The sequence below is a fragment of the Cydia strobilella genome, chromosome 12 (genome assembly GCF_947568885.1).
Source record: "Cydia strobilella chromosome 12, ilCydStro3.1, whole genome shotgun sequence".
NCBI classification, from domain to species: domain Eukaryota; kingdom Metazoa; phylum Arthropoda; class Insecta; order Lepidoptera; family Tortricidae; genus Cydia; species Cydia strobilella.
In genome coordinates this window covers 7,029,459-7,054,189 of record NC_086052.1, presented here as the reverse complement: position 1 = coordinate 7,054,189, position 24,731 = coordinate 7,029,459, and the positions used below count along the sequence as shown (strand labels likewise).

Here is a 24,731-nt window from a genome sequence, read left to right as displayed (position 1 = left end):
GAACTTATGTACGTAATGCTGGATGTAATTGTATGCCATGCATGAAATTGTTTATACCTATATTTTAAGCTCATTGAATTGAACTTTTGTTCTTTAGTAGTAATAAAAATCTTAAAATCCAAATATCATTTGATATAAATATACCAGTCGCATTTCGGTGAAGGAAAACATCGTGAGGAAACCGGAATAATCCTAATAAGGCCTAGCTGCATGGGTTGGAAGGTAAGATGGCAGTCGCTTTCGTAAAAACTAGTGCCTACATCAATTCTTGGGATTAGTTGTCAAACGGATCCCAGGCTGCTGCAGGGCCTTACCTTTATTTCGTGAAACGGAAAGTGGCCCTAGCAAGTCATCGGGCGCGACGTCGGAAGTCGGAACCGACGTCAGCTTCGATCGCAACTATCGCAAGGCCCGGCCGGCAGGATGGATGTAGTAATAATAAGCCCTCTTGAGAAGCAGAAAATAAAACATTTAATGACGTGACGTCACGTCTATGTTTTGTTCAGTTTTGCTTTGCTGAAGTGACGTCACACGTCTGGGCAAAAATTAACACCAAAACATTCCTTCTTAACAAAAGAGCGTATGTGCCGTGAAGATACGATGCTGTGTTGCTTTTTTCATATCATATGGAGGTACGGTACCTACCTACCATAAATTATTATGCGCCAGGTATTTGGCCGTCTATTTTGTCCCTTTGAGTGAGTGATACAAATGTAGGTGGTAGGTGGGCTCTGTGTGACAGACAAAGTAAATACTGCGCCGACCTCATGTGAACAGAGGGTCTACCGCCATCACCGGTAAATAGAAAAAGTTATCTGCCTCTGTTGCTCGAATATTACATATTCGTTACAAATTAAATTCAAATGACCGTTATTAAATATCGATCACTCACAATCATCACTTAAAACCCAATACTACAAAACAACATGAAGAAATAACTCAAAATTCATCACATTACTTTGCCACCCTTGTGGATAAAAAGCAACTTTCATTCAGTCAGTTGTCAGTCAGTTTCAGTATCAGTTTGTTTTTAAGAATAAAGAGATTATTTACGTTCTAGTGTGGTGAAAATTATAACTTTTTCCTTGGCTTACGAGTATACTATACTTACCCGTCGTTATAGGTACTATTTAAGTAAGTAGTTGAGCAATTACCACAGATTAATAAATAGTTATGGTAATTACGTCGGCTGTTTTTAATTCTTCGAAAATACCTACTTTTCGAATAATCTTATAGTACCGACGTACGCCGGGCACGCCTGTCTTTAATTAATTTACAAAGTAGCCAAACCCCAATTAGATGAATTGGCCGGTGGGCTGTAGTCACGAGTCTATAGCTTTGAGTATCTAAGAAGTTAGCGAGCTGGGGTGACCACGCTTTTATTTGCGCTATTTATGGATAAGCAGTGGTAAACCGTCAAAGTAGACCAGTTAGACCAAGATAACTCTGTAGCGATTTTGATGGCACAGACTGTGCAAGTGTTATGTATACGTCATAATTTCATATTAGTTCAATATAAGAGTTGTGAGTGAGTTAAGTTTTTTGCTATATTACATATCTACCTCTTGTTTCTTAAAGTTTACAGAAAGGCAAACGCTTGTTTAAAATAGATAAAAATGTTTACTAAGGGAAACTGGATAAGTAGGTATTGTTGTAATTGTACCTAATCCATACAATAAGCAACCATCGAATTGTTGCCATTGGGTTTTCAGATCGATCCTCTATCCATGGAATCCTGCATAAAATGTTCGTATTAAAAATGCAGCAGTGCAAGAACTATCTCTAACAGACTGAAAAGCATTGCCACCCGGCTCGAAGCAGGCATGCAGGTATTGCTACCTCAGTCTCAGCCGAGCAACCGGCCTCTCACCACGTGTTCCGTAGTGTCAGTACCGTTAACAAGCGTGTCCAATAACTATTACGTGATTTCAACCCGGAGAATCCAGAAAGGTTGGTCAATTTATTTTAATTCATGCAAATTTTTAGGCTGGCAACCCCTTTTGAATAACTTTTTTCAAAATGGAGCATGGAACGCAAAGGAAGGAAAGTTGAAGTTTGAAAAATTTTGATTAGTTTCTGAGAGGTAATAGATCTGCCGTTGTTATTACTGTTAAAAAACTCTAATATGACCTCGAGTTATCTTTGAAGGTTTATCGAAATGTTATTAATTAAAGTGCACTGTTGGCAAAGGTTTAATTTATTAGGTTGTTCTCAAGGTACCCTACGACATCCTATCACAGATTCATAAATAGTACTTACCCTATGTGGACTCGTGTCGTGACTGCTAGCTTAGCAATGTAATAAAATTATAGTTTAGTTAATAAATTAATCCACATGTTCGATATACGCCTATAGGTACTTCTCTTACCTACCTATTATTACCATATTTGTTTTATTCTATAAATTCTATTTTCTATGTTTTTATATTTGTACTGTACCTACGTAGGTACCTATGTTCGTTCAACTAACTAGGAACATAAATAAAAGAATATATAATAAGGCGAATGTATTTCTCTTCATTTTGCGCATCATGCGCATGTGGTCCTTACCAATCCATGTTCTTACGGAATGGTCGTGGTGTAACATGAAACATATATGTATACCCGTTGAAGTACAAGCTTGGCAGCCAAAATAAGAGTCATTTGCTCCCAGTTTTTGCTAAGTAGGTAAATCACGTAAATTTGCCAAAAAGTATTCATTTCCCTTTTTATTTATGCAAAAAATACTGGCTCGGTGCGGGTTATTAATTTAAGGCTTTTAAACCTTTCCTTAAGGCTTTATAGCTAACTTTACCAAGGTAAAATAGCTAACTTTACCTAGGTATATATAAATAAGTTCCCAAAAATATTGTCACTGTGCTAGACTAACGAACTTAACTTTTGAATTGAGAGTTGAGACCCGCCTTTTCGATGTCTAGCTAGAGACTAGTTGTTTGTCGAATGTATGCACATACAAATGTGCAATAGCGGACCCGTAAAAAGCATAACACCTATTCACATTATCTAGGTTAGTAAGTTAATACTCGTACGTATTGTTTTGGCGCCTATTGACGCTATGTAGTTTTTATCGGGTGAGATTAAGTTGAGATAGTGTTGGTCAAGAGCAAAGACTCCAGTCATCTGCTTTAAAACTCACACAATATACTTACAATAACGTCTATTTTCTTTACTGTTATTTAGACATATAAGTAGACTGGTCATTGTGAGACAGGATAGGGTAAACTACCCTATTCTAGGCACTCCACAAAATGGCACCTTCATAGTTCATACCTTCATCTTCAACCATTTTTAAGGCAGCAATGTTGATTTTTGCAAATGTCTCTTATCGTCGTCAGTGTTACTATCATGTAATGTAGGTATACTTTATTCAACTTCGACGAGAATGCGATGTTTTGATACCAGTAAGCTGATCTGGCCCCGAAGACAACATGCCAATTGCTAACGCTACGTAGTGAGTGAACGAAACGCAACTGTCACTGTCGCACTAATATAGAAGAGTGATAGAGAGACACAAAGACACCTTGGCTAGGCCGCCTGATGACAAATACGGTTTAACTTTATTGGGCTTGTTGAAATCGTTCCGAGAATTAAATTAAAGATGAGTATCCAGGCAATAAACGTTTGTAAGAATTAGGACATTAATTCTATATCCAAAAGATATCCCTGGCCATTCAGCGAGGTAATGCCGCCAGTATTTTTGGCACATTTGGTCCGGGGGATAATCAGAGTGGGGGGTAATACTCGTATTGTATTTGTTGTCATTTAGTTTTACTTTTTCGTAGGTTTATTTTAAGACACTTATTGTACCCTTGGACATTAATTGAAACTGTCGATTTGTTCGCAAGTCCTCAAAGGTTGCACTGACAGTAATAATAGTTCAATGAGTAAGACATCATTTACCGTCACTCAAGTAGCACTATATATTAGGCAATGAAAATCATGTGTTCAATTATGCTAATGCCTGTGGGCCTGTGGTAGATGTCACGAATCGAAGTGCACTTACAGGTGTATGCAACTAGTAAATGAATGAATGAATGAAATTGTTTAATCCAGAAAATATTTCCATATGAGGTTAAAACATATAAAACTAATTACATAATAATATATGATTAAATTAAATTAAGACGTACACAAACACAAAAAAATAAATATAACTTCAAATAAGGACCTGCGTCATCCCGACCCCGATTCAACAGGCTTGTGGTAGGCCCTCCAGCGCCAAAGTACCTATTGTACCTAATACTTAATATATTAGGCACGTATTAGTATTTAAGTATCTGCTAGGAAGTTTACGAGGTGCGTAGTTTAGGCAGAACTTCATATTATGGTTAAAGCAATTGAAACTTGGTATAAATATTTACGTATTTATGTATGTCTGGTATATACTAGTTTTCGTTGCAAAAGAATGTTATACAAAGAAAATCTTTTTGGATGTGTAGATATAGATAGAGTAGGTAGTTACTTTAATTAGTATGATACAATATAATCTGTAAACCTCAACTCCATGAGTCAAATTTATGTACACGATTGCAGAACAAAAGACCCTTGGAATCGTTTGTAAACGAGTACATCGCAACCCCACCCACGTTTGAAAGATTATCTTAGGCCCAATTCGGGGAACCTAAATGCATTGCAATCCGAATATCTTGACTACAAACCGGTTTTTAGCATTGGATCGACCCTCGGACCCTTTGAGGAAAACTACCAGCCTGTTTTATATCCCTTCTGCAGGAGTTTACTAAAAATGTATATTTTTGTATTACTGGATTACTTGGGCTGGTAAATTGATTTCAGCTTATAAAGGTCTGCTAGTATTTAGAACTATAACTTAAATAGGTATGTGAACCGTATAGTCGGATAAACCCAATTTTGTCAGTAGAAAAGGGCGTGAAATTCTAATTTTCTATGAGTGACCTGACCAACTCTTAGCAAATTAATCAGTGGGAGACTATACCAAATAATGGCACCTTTACCGCATTACAAGATGCTTTTTTGAATTTCCAAATGCTAGTAGAATATACATTTTGTCCCATTTTTTTCTTTGGTGATAAATTGATAATGTTGTATACGTTGTAAGTATACTCAATCATAATATGATTCCACTTTGCGAGTGCGGTGACTGGTCTTACGAGGGTTACGGAATAGCACGACGTAATACTGACATGCCTTTGAGTTCACACCTCTGTTTTAGATCTTACTACATTCAAATACAGACATGAGAAATAGGCTAACCTTAACAAACAGATGAGTAAGTAAGGAGTGTTTTACGTTCTCCTTTTTGCATATTTGTTATTAAAATTATGACATTCATCAGAGGTCCTTCCGTCAACTTTTTTATCTGCCTCTACTCGGTGACGATTGATGATCCAAACGTGATCCCGAATGTCAAAAATGTATTGATTGAGGTCATACTGAAGAAGGCTTCCCATGGAACCGATATGAAAATCGTGAAAAAACTTTTTGGGTAAAATTTTTAGGCAAAACAAAAAAAGTGACGTTAATCAAATATCATATTTTGTGATATTAAATATACATCATTACTATTACTTAAGTACATTATAATAAATACCTATTAGGTATAATAATTATAGATCGTTCGAAAACCACAGTCTAGGTTATGTAGACCATGTATGATATGTTTCACGATTGGAACTAAAACAAATAACTTTATATGATATATAGGTAAATTACAATAAACACTTGTACCATTGTTATAATATGGTGATTCACGATCGGTCTCTATTGAATTATTCGCGGATTGTAGGTATTAACATTTTTGAATGATTCACGGTTAGTTTAGCGGATTATATTATTCTTAAATACATTAAACTTTAATTTAATACAATTTCAGTCATCATATCATTGCTATAAAATTTACTTTTCAGTATTTGATTAAGTGCAGATGTTTTAAATGTTTGGGTAGTTGTAAAAATAAAAAAACCATGAAGGTATTGGCTGTAATATTTGGAAGGTGAAGTCATTACTGCATTCACCAGAAATTAGCAATAAAAGTGACAAACCGTATATCAATGGAATTAGCCAGTCAAACATTAGGGCGTTTACCTTATTAGTTAGTAAAATATATAACTCGTCAGAAATGTCGGACGGAGCATAGCTAATCATATAAAAATAATGCAAAAATCTTTAAAGACTGTCTAGTCCCACTCCCAACATCATGTTAATATAAAAAAAAATGCTAATGAAGCTTTTAAATAACACAGAACCTTAGAAATATGTGGAATCAATCAAACGACTAATGCCAAAGTAAAAGGTACTAGCGTCAAATTTGTAGGTCAGGGCATTCCGGCCGCGCGTGCGCGGTGAGCTTCAAGGAAGGAAATGTCGCGTTCGAATTTGGAATTCTACTGATTACCGGTCATAACTGGTGTCAGTTTATACTTTAATGGCGTTATTCATAAACGCGTTACTGGCCTGAATTAGCTATGAATAGTTTGTCCTTATCTGTCATTTTGACTTATGTATTTGTAAGAAAGGGATAAAACATAATTTAACTAAATCGGGCCCATAGTTTTATGAATAAGGGGTAAATGTTCGGGCTTGCTTACTCTCCGTACACTACTAAACTTAATCTCCAGTATCTGGTGGGCTACCGCGAACATCGAAAGGATCTTCTTATCACTTTATCACTCTTATAGTATTGGATTTCTCTGTAAATCAAGAGTAGAGATGTATACGTAGATATCAAGAATTTATATCGTTGAAGTTAGCGCTAGACTCTGGGATCCGTTTTATAAAAGATTGTAACTGGCAATAAAAGCATGAGGCTATTTTTAATAAACTAATATATATCACTTAAAGACACTCCCGCTTGTATTAGAAATTATTATATAATTTACATGAAAACTAGTTATCAGATTTGTGAATAAACAATTTAAAAAACATTCTTGTTGCCCCACTTGAACCTTTGAACAGTTTGTGCTGGTATTTATACAAAGGAAAACTAGGACAAAATCTTAAATAAGCTTAATAGAGTGATAACCAATTGGTTTAAAAAATTGATTTTCATGCAGAACTAGATTCAGCGGGGAAATGCCGCCAGCACAGCGGGGAAATGCCGCCAGCATCCTTGGTACAATGCCTCAAGGGCCTATTTTAGATTTAGATTTAAGCTAGTTATTAATTTCGTTTACGTAGTACCACTGTATATATCTTGTATGTAAATAAATGTTTTTGCGATTCAGCATATATCATATATACCTACATTGTGGCTTACTTAGTGAGTTTCTTGTGCTCTTACGAGTATATTGCATGTAATTTCATGAACCCTATTTTTTCAGATTCTACGCAGTTTCTTGCCTGTAATGTACTTGAGCTTTGCAAATGTGTTTGTCTCTTTGTCACTTACAACATTGACATTATATTGACATCTTACTAACCTTATTTATGGCTCTGTTTATCTTTCACCAAGGCTGCAATACAAAAGGCAATTTGTTACACTTAAACGAGTAATTATTTGTAAGTTAATGAAAATATTCGTTTTTAATTGCCAATTACTGGCTTGTCTCTACCGTGACTCATTATTATATTATATGGTCGCCCTATTTATCTAATGGACTATTTTATGCAGATATCACATAGTATAAAACAAAGTCGCTTTCCGCTGTCTGTCCATCTGTCACTATGTATGCTTAAATCTTAAAAACTACGCAATGGATTTTGATGCGGTTTTGTTTAATAGATAAAGTGATTCAAGAAGAAAGTTTATATGTATAACTTGTAAAGGTTTTGTGTAAATTAGTTAAACTACCCGTGCGAAGCCGGGGCGGGTCGCTAGTAATTCATAATTAAAATCTATTTATTTGTTGTCAACTGGGTTTTACCCTATGAATTGTATTCTATTAATTAATTAGGTTACCTTAAATCGCTGTACTTAATTAGATGAACTTTGGTATGGAGATAGTGTTATTCTCGGGGATGGACATAAGAATAGTTCTCATCACGGAAATTATAATTCTACTTAGACGTTTTAAAATATTCTTGTACCCCTAGTGTAAATTTCATTTGATAGCGTGACGTGCGTTCGCGTTTGCGTTATGTCTCATTTTGTATGGGATTTTGAACAGCGCGCCAAGCGGGACGTTTTGGTAACTCAAAATCCAATACAACACACACGCACACACCCTTAACGCAAACGTGTACGTCACGTCACGCTATCGAATGAAATGTACACCCGGGGCCCATTTCTCGAACGACATTAGTCTAATATTATTAGTGTGTTGTCATGACAATCCACACGATTTGACAGTTCGTGGACTAATAATAATATTAGTCTAATATCGGTCGAGAAATGGGCCCCGGGGGTACAGATAAGTTATAGTTCCCTCGTACTCGTAAACTATCCGTTATAAAAGACTACAAAAATTAAAAATATAAACATGTATAAGTAGGTATACATGTCGGCGGCCGATAGTTAAATCTGCTAGATCATGAAATTCCTCGGCATATCATGAAACGCCGCCATTTCTTAATTTGGCTTTGGGTGGTAACAAGCCAAATCATGATCACCATTCAAACCTCACTGTTTGACGATTTTCTTGGCGACGTTTAGGCATATCGAATAATAATGGTATCCAAAGCTGAAACAAATAAAAACAAAATGCATTTATCTAATATCTTACAGTTGTAAGGCAAGTCGGTCTCAACGCATCCTTTAGGCTTTACCTACTTTAAATAGTCGTCAGTCCTTACGTGATTATGAAGTATCAATAATTTATACTGAATAACTACCAGGTAACTACACTAAGTATGTACTTGAAATGTAACTAAGCGAAGGATTCTGTAGTGGGTAATGAAGTAATGAATTATGTTTTCTATTGATTTTTCCTTAATTGAACAAGGATTTGTCTTTAATTGCAGATTTTTATTAAATGAGTATTTAAGGAAAAATAATAGACCAAGTAGTTATTAAAGATCCCGATCAATTGGTTTCCTACTAAAGTTAAAATAATTATTAAAATCTACAGTAACGAACTAACTTCGTATCAAAGATAGATATAACTCCGTACTAGATGGATACAGTCTAAGGAAAAAACGTGCCTCGAAAATCAAGAAAATTTGATTCTCGTTCAGAGGGCGCTACTAGCTTTGGCCTACTGTCGTATAGATGGCGTTGACGGTTTCGTTTGTTGTTTAACAATTTTAACGCATATCAGTGAAAGAACATGGGTCAAAATCATAAAAATAATTAATGCAAATAAAAAAAAAACATTTATCCATATTTAAATACATTTTATCGTATTTTTATAAATCTTTATTTTTAGTTTTAAAGTGTGTCGACAGATGGCAGTGAATTTACTGGGGTTACAAAATTTACTATGACAGTACCGCTCTAGTATAAGTTACTCTATGTTCGTACGAACGAAGATTATTTTAGCCAAATGGAATTTAAATTATTTATATGCGTGTGTGGTAGTCAAATTAAATGGTGGGTTCAAACCTCGTTCAGAAAATATCGTTTTCGGAAGAAATGTTAAAGACCGACTAAAAATTCGATCAGGATCGTTACTTATCTGTACCTAATTTATAGAAGAGGTAAACAGTGAACTTAAAATTCATTCATTCATAAACTATTTTTAAACCACAAGATAAACATAAACTTAGTAGGTAGTTTTGTTTATCGTAGTTGCATTATAACAACCTTCTAAACGGTAATGATATTGGCCAGTCATTGACCAATAACTTTATCGGTCCCAGTGTACTTCCTAGTGGCACGCCAAACCCGTTTACGAAGGTTCTTTTATTGACTTGACTTTATGTAATAACATGGACTTTTTTGATTACTTAGTATTTTAGTAATTAGTTTTGACCGCTTAAAACGGGTATTTGGCAGACCATGTCGGCGATGGCGAGACGAGCTGGATCCCTGTTTAACAAAATGACCGAAATCTGCAAAAAACCGGGAGGAATGGAAAAAGTGGGGGGAGGCCTTTGCCTAGCAGGGGGCTATGGATAATAATAATAAGTTTTGGCTTTGGTTACCCATATTATTAAAAAGCCATTAATCAAACCATTCAAGGTTTAGGTTTAAAATCTTTTGCTTTGTGACAAATCGTTCAGTCAATGTAGAGTTCTAAGTTATTGAACTTTAAGTACATAATGGTAAACCAGTGCCGCATTTTTTTTTCCGGTAATGGCTGTTTGACCCGGTATAAAAAAAAACCAATTTACCTGTTCACCGTGGATCGCCATTTCGGGCATGGCATTGTAGACATTGAGGTAGATGCTGTCTTGTTTTAACATTTTGCTTTATTTATATTTATAGGTTGACGCCGCCGTTGCTTTAATAAGAAGTAAAATGTTTAGTAGATTGAAAAAAATATGGAAATACTCAATTACTTCAATGAAAAGAAAATAATGTCTACAATATTTATGCCACAAAAAAACGCATATTTCGACGAGTGTCGACGAGTGTGTCCCTTAGAGTCAAATTTTATATGGTATTTCACGTTGACCTAAAGCTATGTTTGGCAAGTAATATCGTCTTACAATACAAGTACCTGCAGAGAAAAATCTAAAAACTATAAATTTGTAAAAACTAAAGTAAAGTTAAATTTGTACGGAACCCTCGGTGGGCGAGTCCGATTCGCATTTGTCCGGTTTTACAGAAACAATCAGTAGTATTGCGTTTACATTAATTGCGAGCAGTCAATGGATTACCTATCACGACATCTGTCATAATTATGATTTTTAGTTAGAAATGCCGTTTGTGTAACATTGTTAAATCCAGTGATAAATGCAACAGTTGGTAAACTTAGTTTTGGTTAATACACACTTTTTCTCAGCCTCAATTTGCTAAAAGCGGAATCATAACCAAAGAATAAGTAATAGTTTTCCTACAGAAAGGACAAGCTCTACTCCGCCCCGAATGTAATACGCGCAAGTTTTCTACAGATTGACAGAATCTCAGTTCGATTAGCAACGCGATGAGGTAAAGTTCAAAATGCTGGTGTATTATATAGGTACTCAAGCGATTTCTGTAAGTATTATTTATAATGGCGTGTCGTGGGCGTGTGCGTCGTGTGTGATAACTTCAACGACGAAGTATTTAAATCCGTTGCACAAACTTTGCAAAGAAAATTGTTAATCGTATACCAATTACAATTCATTGTCCATGTCTAATCCTGATTTATTTCATTCAAATCACTGAGTTGGGTAATTGCATTTAAATGCAAACTCAATTAGACTGTAAATAAAGGTCGTACGGTGTATATTTATATAATATATATAGTGTACATTTGGGTGAATTATTGTTATCAGGAAGGTTATAGAAAGGAGTAAAAATTATATGTTTTATTGTATTCATATTTCGTTTGCACAATATCATTACGGTCGGTCTGGGCCAAATCTGAAATAAATAAAATGAGCTAAACTGAAGACCGAAGCCTCCTTGTATTTAATAGGTATTGAAAGAATACTCGTACATTTGAATTTTCTATCTGGCATTAAATTTTGAGTGTGTGAAGCATAAGAGAACTTATTCATGCCTTAATGAAAATACATAATGAGACCGACGCCAATTCAATCTAAATAAACGGTACAGTCATCGGTTTGTTTGCCTACACCTGTAAGTTTAACCTTCAAAAGTGTCGATATGTAAACTATTTAATTATATCGATCACATAGCTCGTATTACCTGCCATTAAAGCTTACATTTCTTTAATTTAGCACACAGCACATGCGACCTCTAATCCGTGTCGCAATGGGCCTCGGTTCAAATTGTCTTAATTTCTCTAATGCCGTTTAGTTTGGTTTTATTCATGCATTCTCGTACTTCGCTTGTAATTTGAACCTTATGCGTTTGGAGGAAAGGTGGGTTTTGAAGATGTAAGCGAGATAAGAGTTTGGGTTGATAATAAGACTTGTTGATAACAATCAGGATGCAGCATGCGTAGGTACTATGTTGTCAATGCCGTTGAGTGTCTTGGTTCATTAAATTTTGTAATGGTCGTTGAAAGGTTTTTTTTTATTTAAATACCTATATTCGGTATATTGTTAGAATCTTAATATGTGTATGTACATATGCGATTAGGTATAATATCAAACCTGGCATCTTCAATCTTATTTTATAGCAATAAAGGTGAAATGCTAAAAAAACTATATAACCAACTGGGCGGATCAACTATTACTTCTATACAATCAACTTTTTTTTGCAAAAAAGTGGATATTGATTTTTGATAACAATTTCATTTAATATGGATAATAGCATTCTTATAGATTGCAAATATATCCAGAGCATCGCTCGTTTTCACGTTTTACTGGCTTATAAACATGAATTTCATGACAAAGTCACGTAAAACGTCTATTGGGTAACGTACCCGAGTTTTAGAATTTTGTATAGAAAACAACTTATAATTTAAAAAAAAAATGTTTTATATTATAAATTAATCCAAAATTAACACAATGGCGTTAGAAAAGGGAATAAAATCAGCCTCAATTTTGTGTCAGCCTCAGTTATGTACTTATGTGGATATTGTCTCCTGGGTCACATGAACAGTAAAGTTTGAAGAGATTTTTTTTTACATAATTCGGTATACGCTAAATATTAGGGAATGAAAACAGTAGTGGTACGTGTCAGTCAGAGATAGAAGTGAAATAGTATTTGTTTTTAATAATAATCTACTTTTCTTTTTACATACATATTTTAAAGTCTGTAAACTGTTACAAATGAAGGGGACAAAATTGTCCGCTAAGAGACAAAAAGTGTGACTCAGCATAATTTGAATTGAAAATATAAATTTTTGAAATATCAGCAACTTTAGGTACCAGCTCATCAGCTGCCCTTTTTAAATATCCATCAGCAGGCCCTTTGTCATACCAAGACTCAAAGAAAGACCAAGATATGCAGTAGAGCTTAAATAGAAGTTTTGTTGCTGGCGATACTAAATGGAAGGACCGTCACTGAAGTAGTGAATGATTGCAATGAGAGAATTAATATATTAGCAATAAGATTTACGGTGTTTAATTAAACATAAAGCTTGTCTTGTCACAAAAAAATTGAAAAAAAAAAATTGTGATCTCAGACACTCAGTGGACCGTGAGCTAAGTGATATTTAAGCAATTTTGAAAATACGGCAAAATCCATGGCCCTGCGGCAGTTTAGACCTAAAAGACATATAAAAGAATACAATTAGTTTCTAAAAGTATTAAACGTTAGCCAGTCGACACACAATAAACACACCTTTCCACTTCTCGAGTCACGGACGAAATGGCCAAGCCAGTTTTAACCTATAGCAATGGCAGGCGCCATTATTTGATACGCAGATTCCGCTCCTATTGGTTAAGCTTGATATTCTGTCACACTCGCATTTATTAGAATATGTTATCTTGTGACTCAGCCGACAGGCAGGGACAAAGATATTTTATACACTAAATATTTAACGACGTGTGCTCGATAAATAGAATTTAAAATAAGGAGACATAGTTTAGTTGCAGTGTAAGGTTTATCTTTTCCGCTTTAGCAAGGCGGCTTTAGCAATGACCTACAAAATTATTTTAATTGCAATTCGTATCTGACACCGCAGATAACACCCAAACTAGTACATTTCCGAAAGCCAAGGACGCGCTAACGCAAAATGTATAAGCCTGTCACGGCATAAAGAAACACTGCATCTAATTTGCTTACATTTGTTATGCAAATTCTGTCTTCCAACCGGTCTGCAAGGGTGGCCAAGGGTACATAAATATTTTCGTTGGCATGCGATGAGGTCATTTTTGGTTCGAATATACGGGCGGCTAAGGTTGCTTCCACTGGCTCATCGTGAGGAATAACGTGAGATTCCCATAGAGAAGGCGAGAGATCTTTAATCAGATTGTACCTACTAATTCGGCACACTATAAATAAGCATTAAAATCTGATCTACACTTAAGTGCCCATATGTATTTATTCACGGGCATTGTGCAAATCGTATTGTCTAATTAAGATCAGAATTTAAAAGGTCTAATGCCGCTCCTGTCTGTTGTTCCAAAGTGTGAAAGTGATTGAGGTTTTACCTAAATCTTCACAAACGTAGTCATCTCAATAATTTGTGTAGGCAAGAAATTTGTCATAGGGTTAAAAAAATTGGCCGTGGAAATGCAGCTTAAAAATTCTGGTCTGTGGAGTTTTGCTTTGATCTTTAGACATGAGTACGTTTATTATGTAGGTAGGCCTTATAAAATGATACCTACAACGTGAATATAGTATGTTGCCAACTCTGACATGATATAATGCAGAATATCACGTATACATATTCTAATGATTCGCAAAACGAAGTAACTAGTTATCACTTTCTACTACACTTTCAGAAACTTTTTTCACTAAAATGGATAGCGACGATGTTTAATAAAATTGAATGTATTGCGGGTTTTTATCTTCATCGCAATAATGAATCGCGTCGTTTAAGGTATTCTAGGTTTCAATACTAACTTAATTTTCTCGTACATTTCCTTGGCTATCATAAAAGTGGCATTACGATAAAGCGTGGAACAAATCGGTTAGTCCATTTCATCGTTTACGCCTTTATGACTTCTACTTCATAGTTTTACGGGCCATTTTCCTGTGAATCCAGTAACAATGGTCGTACTGCGTTGAATTTTAATGTTCATTAAATTCCTAAGGTTTTTACTTTTGTGGAAAAAGGGAGTAACATATTCTAGGTCTATATAACGTTTATGTCTTTTTTGTTTCGTGGTTAATATTACTGGCTATGTTGTGTTTATGTAAGAAGTATATTGCATGTGAGTTTGAAGTTATTAACTTGTAAATTCTTAAAAATAAGTGTAACAATTGTAAAGAATTGTGTAACGTGTACCCTTCTTGAATTATGAGTGAGACAAGAATATCAACTGATTAGACTAAACTAAAAACCATCCATGTTTTTGAAGAAGGAAACTGTCAAAAAAATATCAACTAGGTTATGACCCTCAAATCCCTCAATGGAGAACACACAAAGAAGGCGAGTGAAATTATAGCTATGATAATGATTGCACTAAAACTGAAGTGAAGATAGTACTGAGGTTCCTTAAACAGTTTCAGATGACACAAGCGAACAAAATTTCATAACTATACAATTAGCTCCATGCATGAATTTATTTTTATTTTTGGATTCATAATTTATATCGTTGGAACACCGGAAATGATAAAAATACTTTTGTAAACCTTAACATTATTTTATTAAAAAATATTTAAAATGTAGAAAATTTTTGAGCGGTTGAAACGCTCATAATTTTTGGCGTGAATTCGACAGAGCGTGATGACGTCACACGTTGGGCGGCCCAACTGACGTTTGCTACTAATGACACTAATCTGTCGAACGCGTGACGTCACGTGGAGTTTAGAGCGTTTCGCTCACTAGCTTTTCGCGGGCAAATTTTTGTACTTTATATTTATAATTTTAAGTAATTAAATGGTAATTTAAAAACGGAAATGTATTTGTAACATGATATAACGGTAACAAACATCCGAATAAAACATATTTCGTTCAAATATAAACTTCATGCATGAGGCTAATATAGCAGAATCAGTTCATTGACGAAACAATTACAGTATTTTGATGTGATTAAGATTCTATTATAGAATAGGTCTGACTGTTTCAGTCTCCTAATCATCTCATAATACTGATGAACGATAGTGGAAATCGGGCTACTATAGCAGTGGCAGACCGACAGGGAGATATGGTGGGACGACCTAGATACTTCGTACCGAACCGACTGGCTTGAACGCGCATTGAACTTGACTGAGTGTTGGAAAATTAAAAAGACTTTTGCTGTAATACCAGGAAATTAGAAAGGAACAAAAGATGCGACGAAACACGGAACATGCGACGGAAGATATGGCCGTTACGCGGGATTATTTTTTATCTCATTTACTCTGAAAATATACTTTTGTATAAAGATTTCTCTAGCTATTTTATACTAAAATGATATTACTATGGTTTGCAGTTCTCCGTGATTTTTTCTTTCGAGCCAACTTTAAGAAGAAGAAAGACATTTATTCCATAAAGCACACAGACACAGGACAATACGATGAAAGAAATAAGATATTTAAAAAGGGAAAATAATAAAAATAGCAAAAACAAAGATAAAACCTTTTAAGTTTTTGGTTGGAGTCGAGTCTGTCCTTGCAAATAGTCTAGTTTGCATGTAAAATTTTCATCGCATTTGCCCTGGATTAAAACGTGTAAAAACTGTAAAAAGTGAATAACTACAATTTTGCGCCAGTTCCCTTTTACCTGTGGGGCACTGACTTGGTTATCAAAAAGGCACTGATAGCGGAGGACAGTCGGTTATCAATCATTTTGTTCGAATTGTCGAAAGGTTAAAAACATTCCAAAGTTCACGAGAACTTACCGAGGTTATCCGGACCTTCGACATTGCTGCTTCCGGCGGATATGCCTGTCACTGATACAGGGAAATTGTACAAAGTGCATCAGTGGAAAAATACATTATTCGTATTATTACCTGCATGGCTTTGTTCGTGGACTTTGCGGGATGTTACTTTTCCCACGAAGTTAAATAAGCGTTGTCCACTTTAAAAGTAAACTTTAATTCTGAGTGCTGTCGAGTATGAAGGTTAGCTTGCCTTGTTTTATCATTAGGGATATTTCCATGGAGTTCCTCAAGGCTCTTTATTAGATCCCTTATTATAACTTACACATATATATTATGTTTTAAACAATTTAAGTACCTCACCAGTTGCATTTAAGTAAACTAATTTGATACATGAACATATTATAAGTAACTATTAGCCGGTAAAATATATATTGCAAACTAACCTATTGAACTGAATCAAGTATATGTATACTTAGAAGGTATTTTGATTTAGTGCGTTTAAGGTTTGTAACCTACAAATATAAGTGAATTTCTTCCGTCCTATATTTTAACATTGATCGTGTACCTATAAGAGCTAAAAGTTCCGTAGAGGTCCGTAGTAGAATGCGACTCGGCAATGGTCTCCTGCGCAGCTGACCTCTAAACTGCGCAAGGTCACTCACCCTGCGCGCGCTGATTGATTGTGCGCAATCATAAGCTCTCGTTATGTCATTCGCGAACATTGTACCTATCGATAGTAAAATTACTATTTATAAACCTTAACGTAAAGAGATAAGGTGCACTAATAGTCGCAGTTGTTTACACAGGAAGCACAAAATCAAAAATTCGTTAACTGCCTCTCTATCGCTCGAATTTGCAAGAACAATAGAGAGATGTATGTACGTACAGAAAGGTACCCACACATAGGCATGTAGATACATTCGCGCTTCGATTTGTAGGAACTGCAGACTGAGCCGTGCTCCGCACGCGTCCGGTGAGCATTGCCCTGAAATTGGTAACGACATAACACGACATAATGACAATAAAGAAAATTGGGATAGGTAAGTAGGGTCGAGTTTGGATAGAAACGCAATGGCTAATTTCAAATTTGCCATATGCCGTGTCCCTTGACAAAAAGTCAAAAAAGTAATTGCTACAAGATCATGTGTAGTTAGAAGGAGGAACCAACAGTTTATTTTAGATGGAAGTATGACAATCCCGCAGATGTTCCTGCTGCCTTTCCACTGAGGCGGAAATGAGTAGAGATGAGAGGAGACGTGCGGTAATTAAAAAAAAGCATTGGTTGTAAACGTTGTAATACGGCGGAGCTATTGGTTGATTTCTACACGTCTCTTCTCATCTCCGCCTCAGAGGAAAGGTAATCTTACCTCGATAATACGAAAGAGGATATAATAGGATAGAGCGGTACTGTCAAATTTTGTAGCCACAGTAAATTCACTGCCATCTATCGACACACGATTGAAACTAAAAATTAAGATCTATAAAAATGCCATAAAATGTATTTATAAATGGAAATGTATGGATAATTTTTTTATTTGCATTAATTATTTTTATATGATTTTGACCCATGTTCTTTCACTGATATGCGTTAAAATTGTTATAAATAACAAACGAAACCGTCAAATTCAAGAGTAGGCCAAAGGTAGTGGCGCCATCTGTTCGAGAAGCAAATTTTCTTTATTTTCGAGGCACGTTTTTTCCTTAGACTGTAGCCATCTATTAAGGAGTTATATCTGTCTTGGGTACATATACTCTTAGCCCACCTAGGCATATTGTTTCCAAATGGTTTTATAGAAGTATAATTTCCATTCAAATAAGAATTCTGAAAGCATTGATATTTGGAACTAATATTCAGTTTTGAGTGATCTTTCCTACGACTTTTACCGAGCTATTGGGAAGATTCCACTGTAAAAAAGTTGTAACTAACCATATATTTCCTCTATTCCAGTGACCAATCATGGGGCTCCGCTCCCTTCTTCTCCTCTCCCTCGCCTGCCTCGCCTCGAGCGACAAGCTCCACCTAGTCTTCGAATGGAGCCAGCTGGACTACCAGTACGCCAGTCCCGAGGCGCGGCAGCAGGCGATCGACAGCAAGACGTTCATCCCGGAGAACAACATACCGATGGGCGTGGAGGTGTATGAGGATAGGCTGTTTGTCACAGTGCCGCGGTGGAAGCATGGGGTGCCGTCTACGCTGAATTATGTTAATTTGAAAGGTGAGGTTGATCTAACACTTTAAGCTCTCGCGTTTTGTACACATAATTAATGTCATTACCGGGTCTAACGCGATTAAATTTAATCATTTTACCTTTTTTCCGACGTTTCAACTAGGTTGCACTAGCTGTGGTCAGGGAAGACTGACGTCCCAACCTACCAACCTAACCAATCAACCTAGTTGAAACGTCGGAAAAAAGGTAAAATAATGAAATTTAATCGCGTTAGACCCGGTAATGACATTAATTATGAGGTGGATCTGTTATTATTTAATAGTAGTATTAATAAAACTATCCCATGTACTTTCCCGGGTGTCAAACTATCTCTATATATACCAAATTTCATCTAAAGTTACTTTCGCATTTATAATATTTATTAATAGGGATTCAACATCCCGCATTCAGTCACTGTTCTGGCTTTTCAAAGACATTAAGTATGTCATGTAGATATAGTTGTAAAAAAATGGATATTAAGTTGTTAATTACATTTATCCTTTTACCGGAAACTTACTGCTGTCTCCACAGGGAAACCACATATATCTCTCTGTCCCTCTCAGCAGAAAGGGAATATGGCAGTATGAAATCCCATATTCCAAAACCTTTGGCGGGCAACCAAACCTTACCCCTACCTATAGCGTAACCTTCCCTTTCCTCTGTCCAACTCTACACTTTAAGCTAGCTTCCAGTGGTTAGTTCAGGTTTCTGAAAAACATGACATGACATGCCAGGGCAGCCCTAGTCTCATGTAATAAAAATACATAGTACCTTCCAAAAGAAATTTGGTTTGAAAAATGCTTTTAATTCATAGGTCCTGTACATAAAATACTGTAGTGTGTAACAATTTTGCCTTCCTTGTGTATAGTGACGGTTGACTAGGACTTATGTTTTTATGTTCTTCGAAACGTAGTATACAACTACACAGTCATAATAAAACCAAATGGTATTCTAAATAATAAGGTAAACGTACTAGTGCTCGACATGTATGCGCAAAAGATGACACCCTGCTGTCACCTCTATTGACAATGACTTAAGTTTAAATATGACATGTACTGGGACCGTGACGAGCACTAGTACGTTTACCTTACTGACAGGCAAATGAACTACTTTTGTTACGAGTATTATGACTATGAATAGTGTATGCTATGAAAACAGTTCGTCTGATGACACGAGGGCATTACTAACACGCAAACGATACCTATTTACTTATTTACACATCCATTAATTACTACATGTCTGTGAAATGTCAGGCAATTGTGGGCCTTCAGTCAATGTAATAAGAAACACGATATGATCGATCGGCGCATCTGACTGTCTGACTCAATACGTTTTCATTTTACTATTGACTTGAGATGTTAAAATTTCTATGTAAACAATAAACATAGTATTAAGCTTTAATAATGCTGCAAGCAATAGTAATGCTGAGACAGAATGGCAAAAATAAATAGTGATACTCGTATAACTGAGATAATGTTAACATTACAAAATACATATAAATAAAGTATAAAGAACGAATTAAAACATAAATACTGAATTATTATTAGAAATCAAATTGGTTTTCATTAAGTAACAAGACGTAATTTAATTATTATAAAACATTTTAGCTGACGACAAATAGTCAATACCACATGACGGAAGCTTTGATTTGACAATACTAGTTTAGTAATTTAGTGATGCTATGCTATGAAAAACAGTCGAAACAGCGGTATCGATATCGACACTTTTGTCCAATTTTGAATCATGACTTTTGTCCAATTTTGAAACATTAGAAGTAAAGTAGTGAAATCAAGTTAGATTTCCTTTAAAAGTAAATCTCAAATAAACAGTACAATCTTGTTGCGAATCGGATATGACTATGACGAACTTTCTTAATTTAGGAAAGGGTAACCCTACAAAGCACATATGTTTGCATACAAAAATAGTATAATTATATTAACTACTTCAAAATGTTCTACTCCACATACAGAACACAAACTAGTAAAATATGAGATGTGATAAATTAATTAAAACAGTTATTTCCAGATTTAAAATGACCGGAAACAAACACATTAGTTACTTATTTGACGATGTCACTAACTTCCTAAGCCTATTAGTGTTTTGACAAACTAAAACTACATTAGCTTAATTACTGTCTTAATACTTTACCCGTTAGAACCCATTTCAATTGTGATAGGTACATCAGCTATTTGAAATAACTTTCGCTGTAATAATGGATGTTGACATACTTACATTCATCCATTAATAATTCAATAGGTAGTAGGCACAGTCTTTTGTTAAATCTATGTCTAAACAGCGCGTTTGTTTTGATACATTGTGTAAGTTCGTAATATTTAACCAGAATTATGTAAACTTAAAGCATATTTCTTTATTTCAGATAATAGCACGAAGTCACCGAACTTAATCCCCTATCCGAGTTGGGCCGCGCACTCTATCGGTAGTGATAGGAAACCTCCAGAAATCATTTCACCGTTCAGGGTCCGAGCTGACAAATGCGGTCGTCTTTGGGTTCTCGACAGTGGAAAGATGGGCAGCCTCGAAACGAACGCTACCAAATTCTCGCCCTCCATCATCGTCTACGATTTGAAGACAGACAATCTTTTGAGAAAGTACACGTTCCCTGCAGATCAGGTCAAACAAGATTCTGGATTCGCCAACATTGCCGTGGAAGATTTCGATTGCGAAAAATCTTTCGCGTACGCCGGCGACGTTGGTAAGGCGGGAATCGTAGTCTACTCGTGGGAAAAGAACGAATCGTGGAGAATTAGTCATCATTACTTTAACCAAGATCCTTTGGCTTGCGATTTTAACATTAAAGGATTGAACTTCACTTGGGACGACGCCATCTTCGGCATGGGACTGTCGGCGCCTAACTCTGACAACTACAGCACCCTCTACTTCCACCCGATGGCGAGCTTTAATGAGTTCGCTGTCTCCACAGAATTCCTGAGGAACAAGACTTTAGCTGAAGCTAACTTCAATTCTTTTAGACTACTTGGTAGCAGAGGTCCAAATGCTCAATCAAGTGCGTCCTTCGTGGATCCCAAGACGGGCGTCCTTTTCTACTCTTTAGTGAACCTTAATGCTGTGGCTTGCTGGCGGACGTCCAACAAGGAATACACAATGAAGAACCAGGGTAGAATCTCCATGAACGACACTACCATGATCTACCCTACTGACATTAAGGTGGACATCAATCAGAACTTATGGGTTCTATCTAACAGGTTACCGTTCTGGATGTACGGACAAATGAACCCTGCGGATGTTAACTTCAGGGTATTCACAGCTCCCGTGTTAGAAGCGATTAGCCACACGGCGTGTGACGTCACGGCCCGATCGGATATTCTTGATAAGTTTTTGGGTAACGTGAAGAATGCTACGGCAAAGATTGCCTCTAAGATAAAGCCAAATTCAGGTGCTTCGTTTGCGCCTATGTCGTTCGTTGCGTTAGTTATATTAAGTTTGTTCATATCTACTGAATATTAAGAGCCTAGTCTATGTAACCGTTACAGAAAGCCTGGCGTTACTTAACTTCTGTGAATAGTAGGTAAGAGCTGATAATTCGGTATAAATTATTTAATTTTGTCCTTCCTTGGCCTTACTTTTGTTTCATCAATTTGTACCGAATTGTCAATAAAACCTGTTGCTTGTTACAATGGTAAATATAGTTTGTCAAAGGACTGTCTCATGTCAAACATATATAGACAGAGAGAATCATACTATCTTTGTCTTACGCTAATACTAGCACCCAAAAGAAAAGGATGAGTATAGTTTTTTTTGTTCTAATTTACTGACAATTTGGTTTGACCAACTATATAAGTCCGTCGATCTGATTAGCGAATCAGAACATAATTTAGTATAATAACTATTAAACGATGTAAGATTCGCTTGCCAGACTGGTAGACAAAGAGGTATTTAGGGCCACACATTTGAAAATGGTAGCTCTAAAATGTAATACGAAGCGGAAACGTGATTATAATCTATAGAGACCGATTGCTACCAGGAACGATTTACTATAGTACCTACTTATATATATGTATGTATAGATTTAAGTTCGCTGCGTTTTCTATGGAAAGCACCTTGTGATCACCGATCAGCCGTCATAGAAAATGACGTGTCGGGCGCCTCGGCCCGAGCCCGGAGTCATCCTTTAAGGTTATGTAATTTCCAGGGCTATTAATTTCAAGACTGGTAGGTACTCGTAGCTTTCGGTAATGCGTACAAAACTTCACCGCTTATCCAGCATTTTACTACAAAAGGTTCGTTTTAAAGCCACATAATCACATCTACCTATATTCTTTTGTTCGTAGTTTTCGCCACCTTACTTTTGTGAACACAATCATTTCTGAAATTTTGACTTATCAGCTGGAGTTTGTCTAAGCTAAGTTTGTACCAACTTGAACAGAACAAAGTGAGGGAGTGTTATTATGAACGTCATATTTTCATAGAAGTTTGACATTACTGATGACATTGCCACACTTTGTCATTGCAAATGCCATGTAGCTTAGTCTGACTATAGATTTTGATGGTTGAATTTGTATAACAGAAAATGCCATCAAAATTGTGGAAGTGATAAGTTATAATACAGTGAAATTACGACTTATTTTTATTTGTAAAGTCATAACGCCACGCCATAGTTTGTCGATGGGTCATTTAAATGGTTACCGCTTTATTTATTACCTAATTTAAAATGTATAATCGTAAGCAGATATACTGTAGGTAAAAATCAATGGAAACGGGTCTGTTCAGAATTTTCAAACGGAGTGACACTTTTTCATTGCTTTTGTGTGTATTTTATATTATTAAGTCTTTGGAGTGCTAGCACTGCTGAATGCGTTGTCGCCTGTCTCGCTCGCACTACAACAAATATATATTTATTAGTATACAAATTTTGTTATTCAGTGTGATAATGGTTGCATGTTTGCTATTGGTCGTATTTTGTCTCTATTTTCTTTAGATATAAAGTTAATACGGGTAAGTGTGGCTAGCCTGCACGTTGGCGCCTGCATCCGTTTATTGCTGCAAATGTATGAACTCGCAATAAACACTAATCGATGCCTCAATGTGAAGATCAGCCCCACTTACCCCGCAGTCACACATCCATATTGACCTTAATAAGTTACTCTATGGTACAAATAAGAAGTATGTGGTAAATAAAGTGCCTGAGGTTCACAGTACGAGTACTTACCGCCAACGTATTCATGTGCCTTGAATCGTGATATATTGTATTATTTTATTAGGCTATTTTGTTTTACACGTGTTGTAAATATTGTCAAGCTGTAAATAAATGCTATAAGCTTACACTTGTTTTTATTTGTGAAGCAAACAGGTACCTACCCATATTAAATTACCCCTTCTGTTGTGAGTGCACCAGTTAACGTCAAGAAAGAACTAATAGAAGAAAAAGAACTACCATGGAAGTATACACGGTGGCTAAAAAATAAGTGAGCAACTTTTACTATGGGACCAACCCCGAAATCGCGAAAAAACATTTGGCTGTTTCACACATTTTGTCTGGTCCTTTTTCTTTGGGAAAGTAATTTTTTATTCGCGATTTCATGGTTGGTCACATAGTAAAAGTTGCTCAGTATAATCCCAAAACCTCCCAGGCAACGGGAATGCACTTATTTTTTAGCCATCCTGTATAGGTACTTAGGTAGTACTGGTACCTATAATGGGCACCATGATATATTTATGCCGTTAATTCAGCAGTTTTCAATTTTTTTTTATTAGAATTAAATCAACTCTGATCTAATTCTAACTTTGATGGTATTTGTCCAAACGTTAGTATCGCATCGTTTACTTTAGTGTCTTTAGTAGGTATGTAATAAAAAATACACGCAAATTATTATATTTGCGCGAACAGGTACCTACGACCTAAGTTCACTCTTTGGTTTTAAAATGAAAATAATTATATAAATATGTTAAATGCATGTAATTTTCAATTACATAGTACTTTTTCAAAACTCTAATTACATAGTACTTATCAAGTTATCACATAAGAAAGTAAACATAAACAAATAATAGTCGGAATAGGATTTATCGTTTAAACTAAATAAGTTTATCAGTTGATATTGGCGCCATCTTCCGGGGTTTTATAAAAATAATGATTGCAATCAATATGGATCGCGGTTGCCTTAGAACTAATAGTAGTTCCACAGAATTTCGTTAAATTGACTGTTCTTAGATGGCGCTA

At 35.7% G+C, this 24,731-nt stretch overlaps 1 protein-coding gene across 1 annotated transcript; it reads left to right on the top strand.

Moving 5' to 3' along the window:
* Window positions 1-1,761: 1,761 nt before the first annotated feature.
* LOC134745996 (protein yellow) lies at window positions 1,762-23,631 on the top strand. The gene is made up of 3 exons (XM_063680161.1): window positions 1,762-1,950; window positions 18,277-18,544; window positions 20,913-23,631. Exons 2-3 carry the CDS (start codon window positions 18,286-18,288, stop codon window positions 22,019-22,021), a joined length of 1,368 nt encoding a protein of 455 aa, XP_063536231.1. The 5' UTR covers window positions 1,762-1,950; window positions 18,277-18,285; the 3' UTR covers window positions 22,022-23,631.
* The last annotated feature ends 1,100 nt before the right edge of the window (window positions 23,632-24,731 follow it).

What these genes read in the sequence shown, in the direction of transcription:
- LOC134745996 (XM_063680161.1), top strand. Translation starts at nt 18,286, where the DNA reads ATGGGGCTCCGCTCCCTTCTTCTCCTCTCCCTCGCCTGCCTCGCCTCG. An exon ending in GAATTATGTTAATTTGAAAG is followed by an intron (nt 18,545 to 20,912) that starts GTGAGGTTGATC and finishes TCTTTATTTCAG; the next exon opens with ATAATAGCACGAAGTCACCG.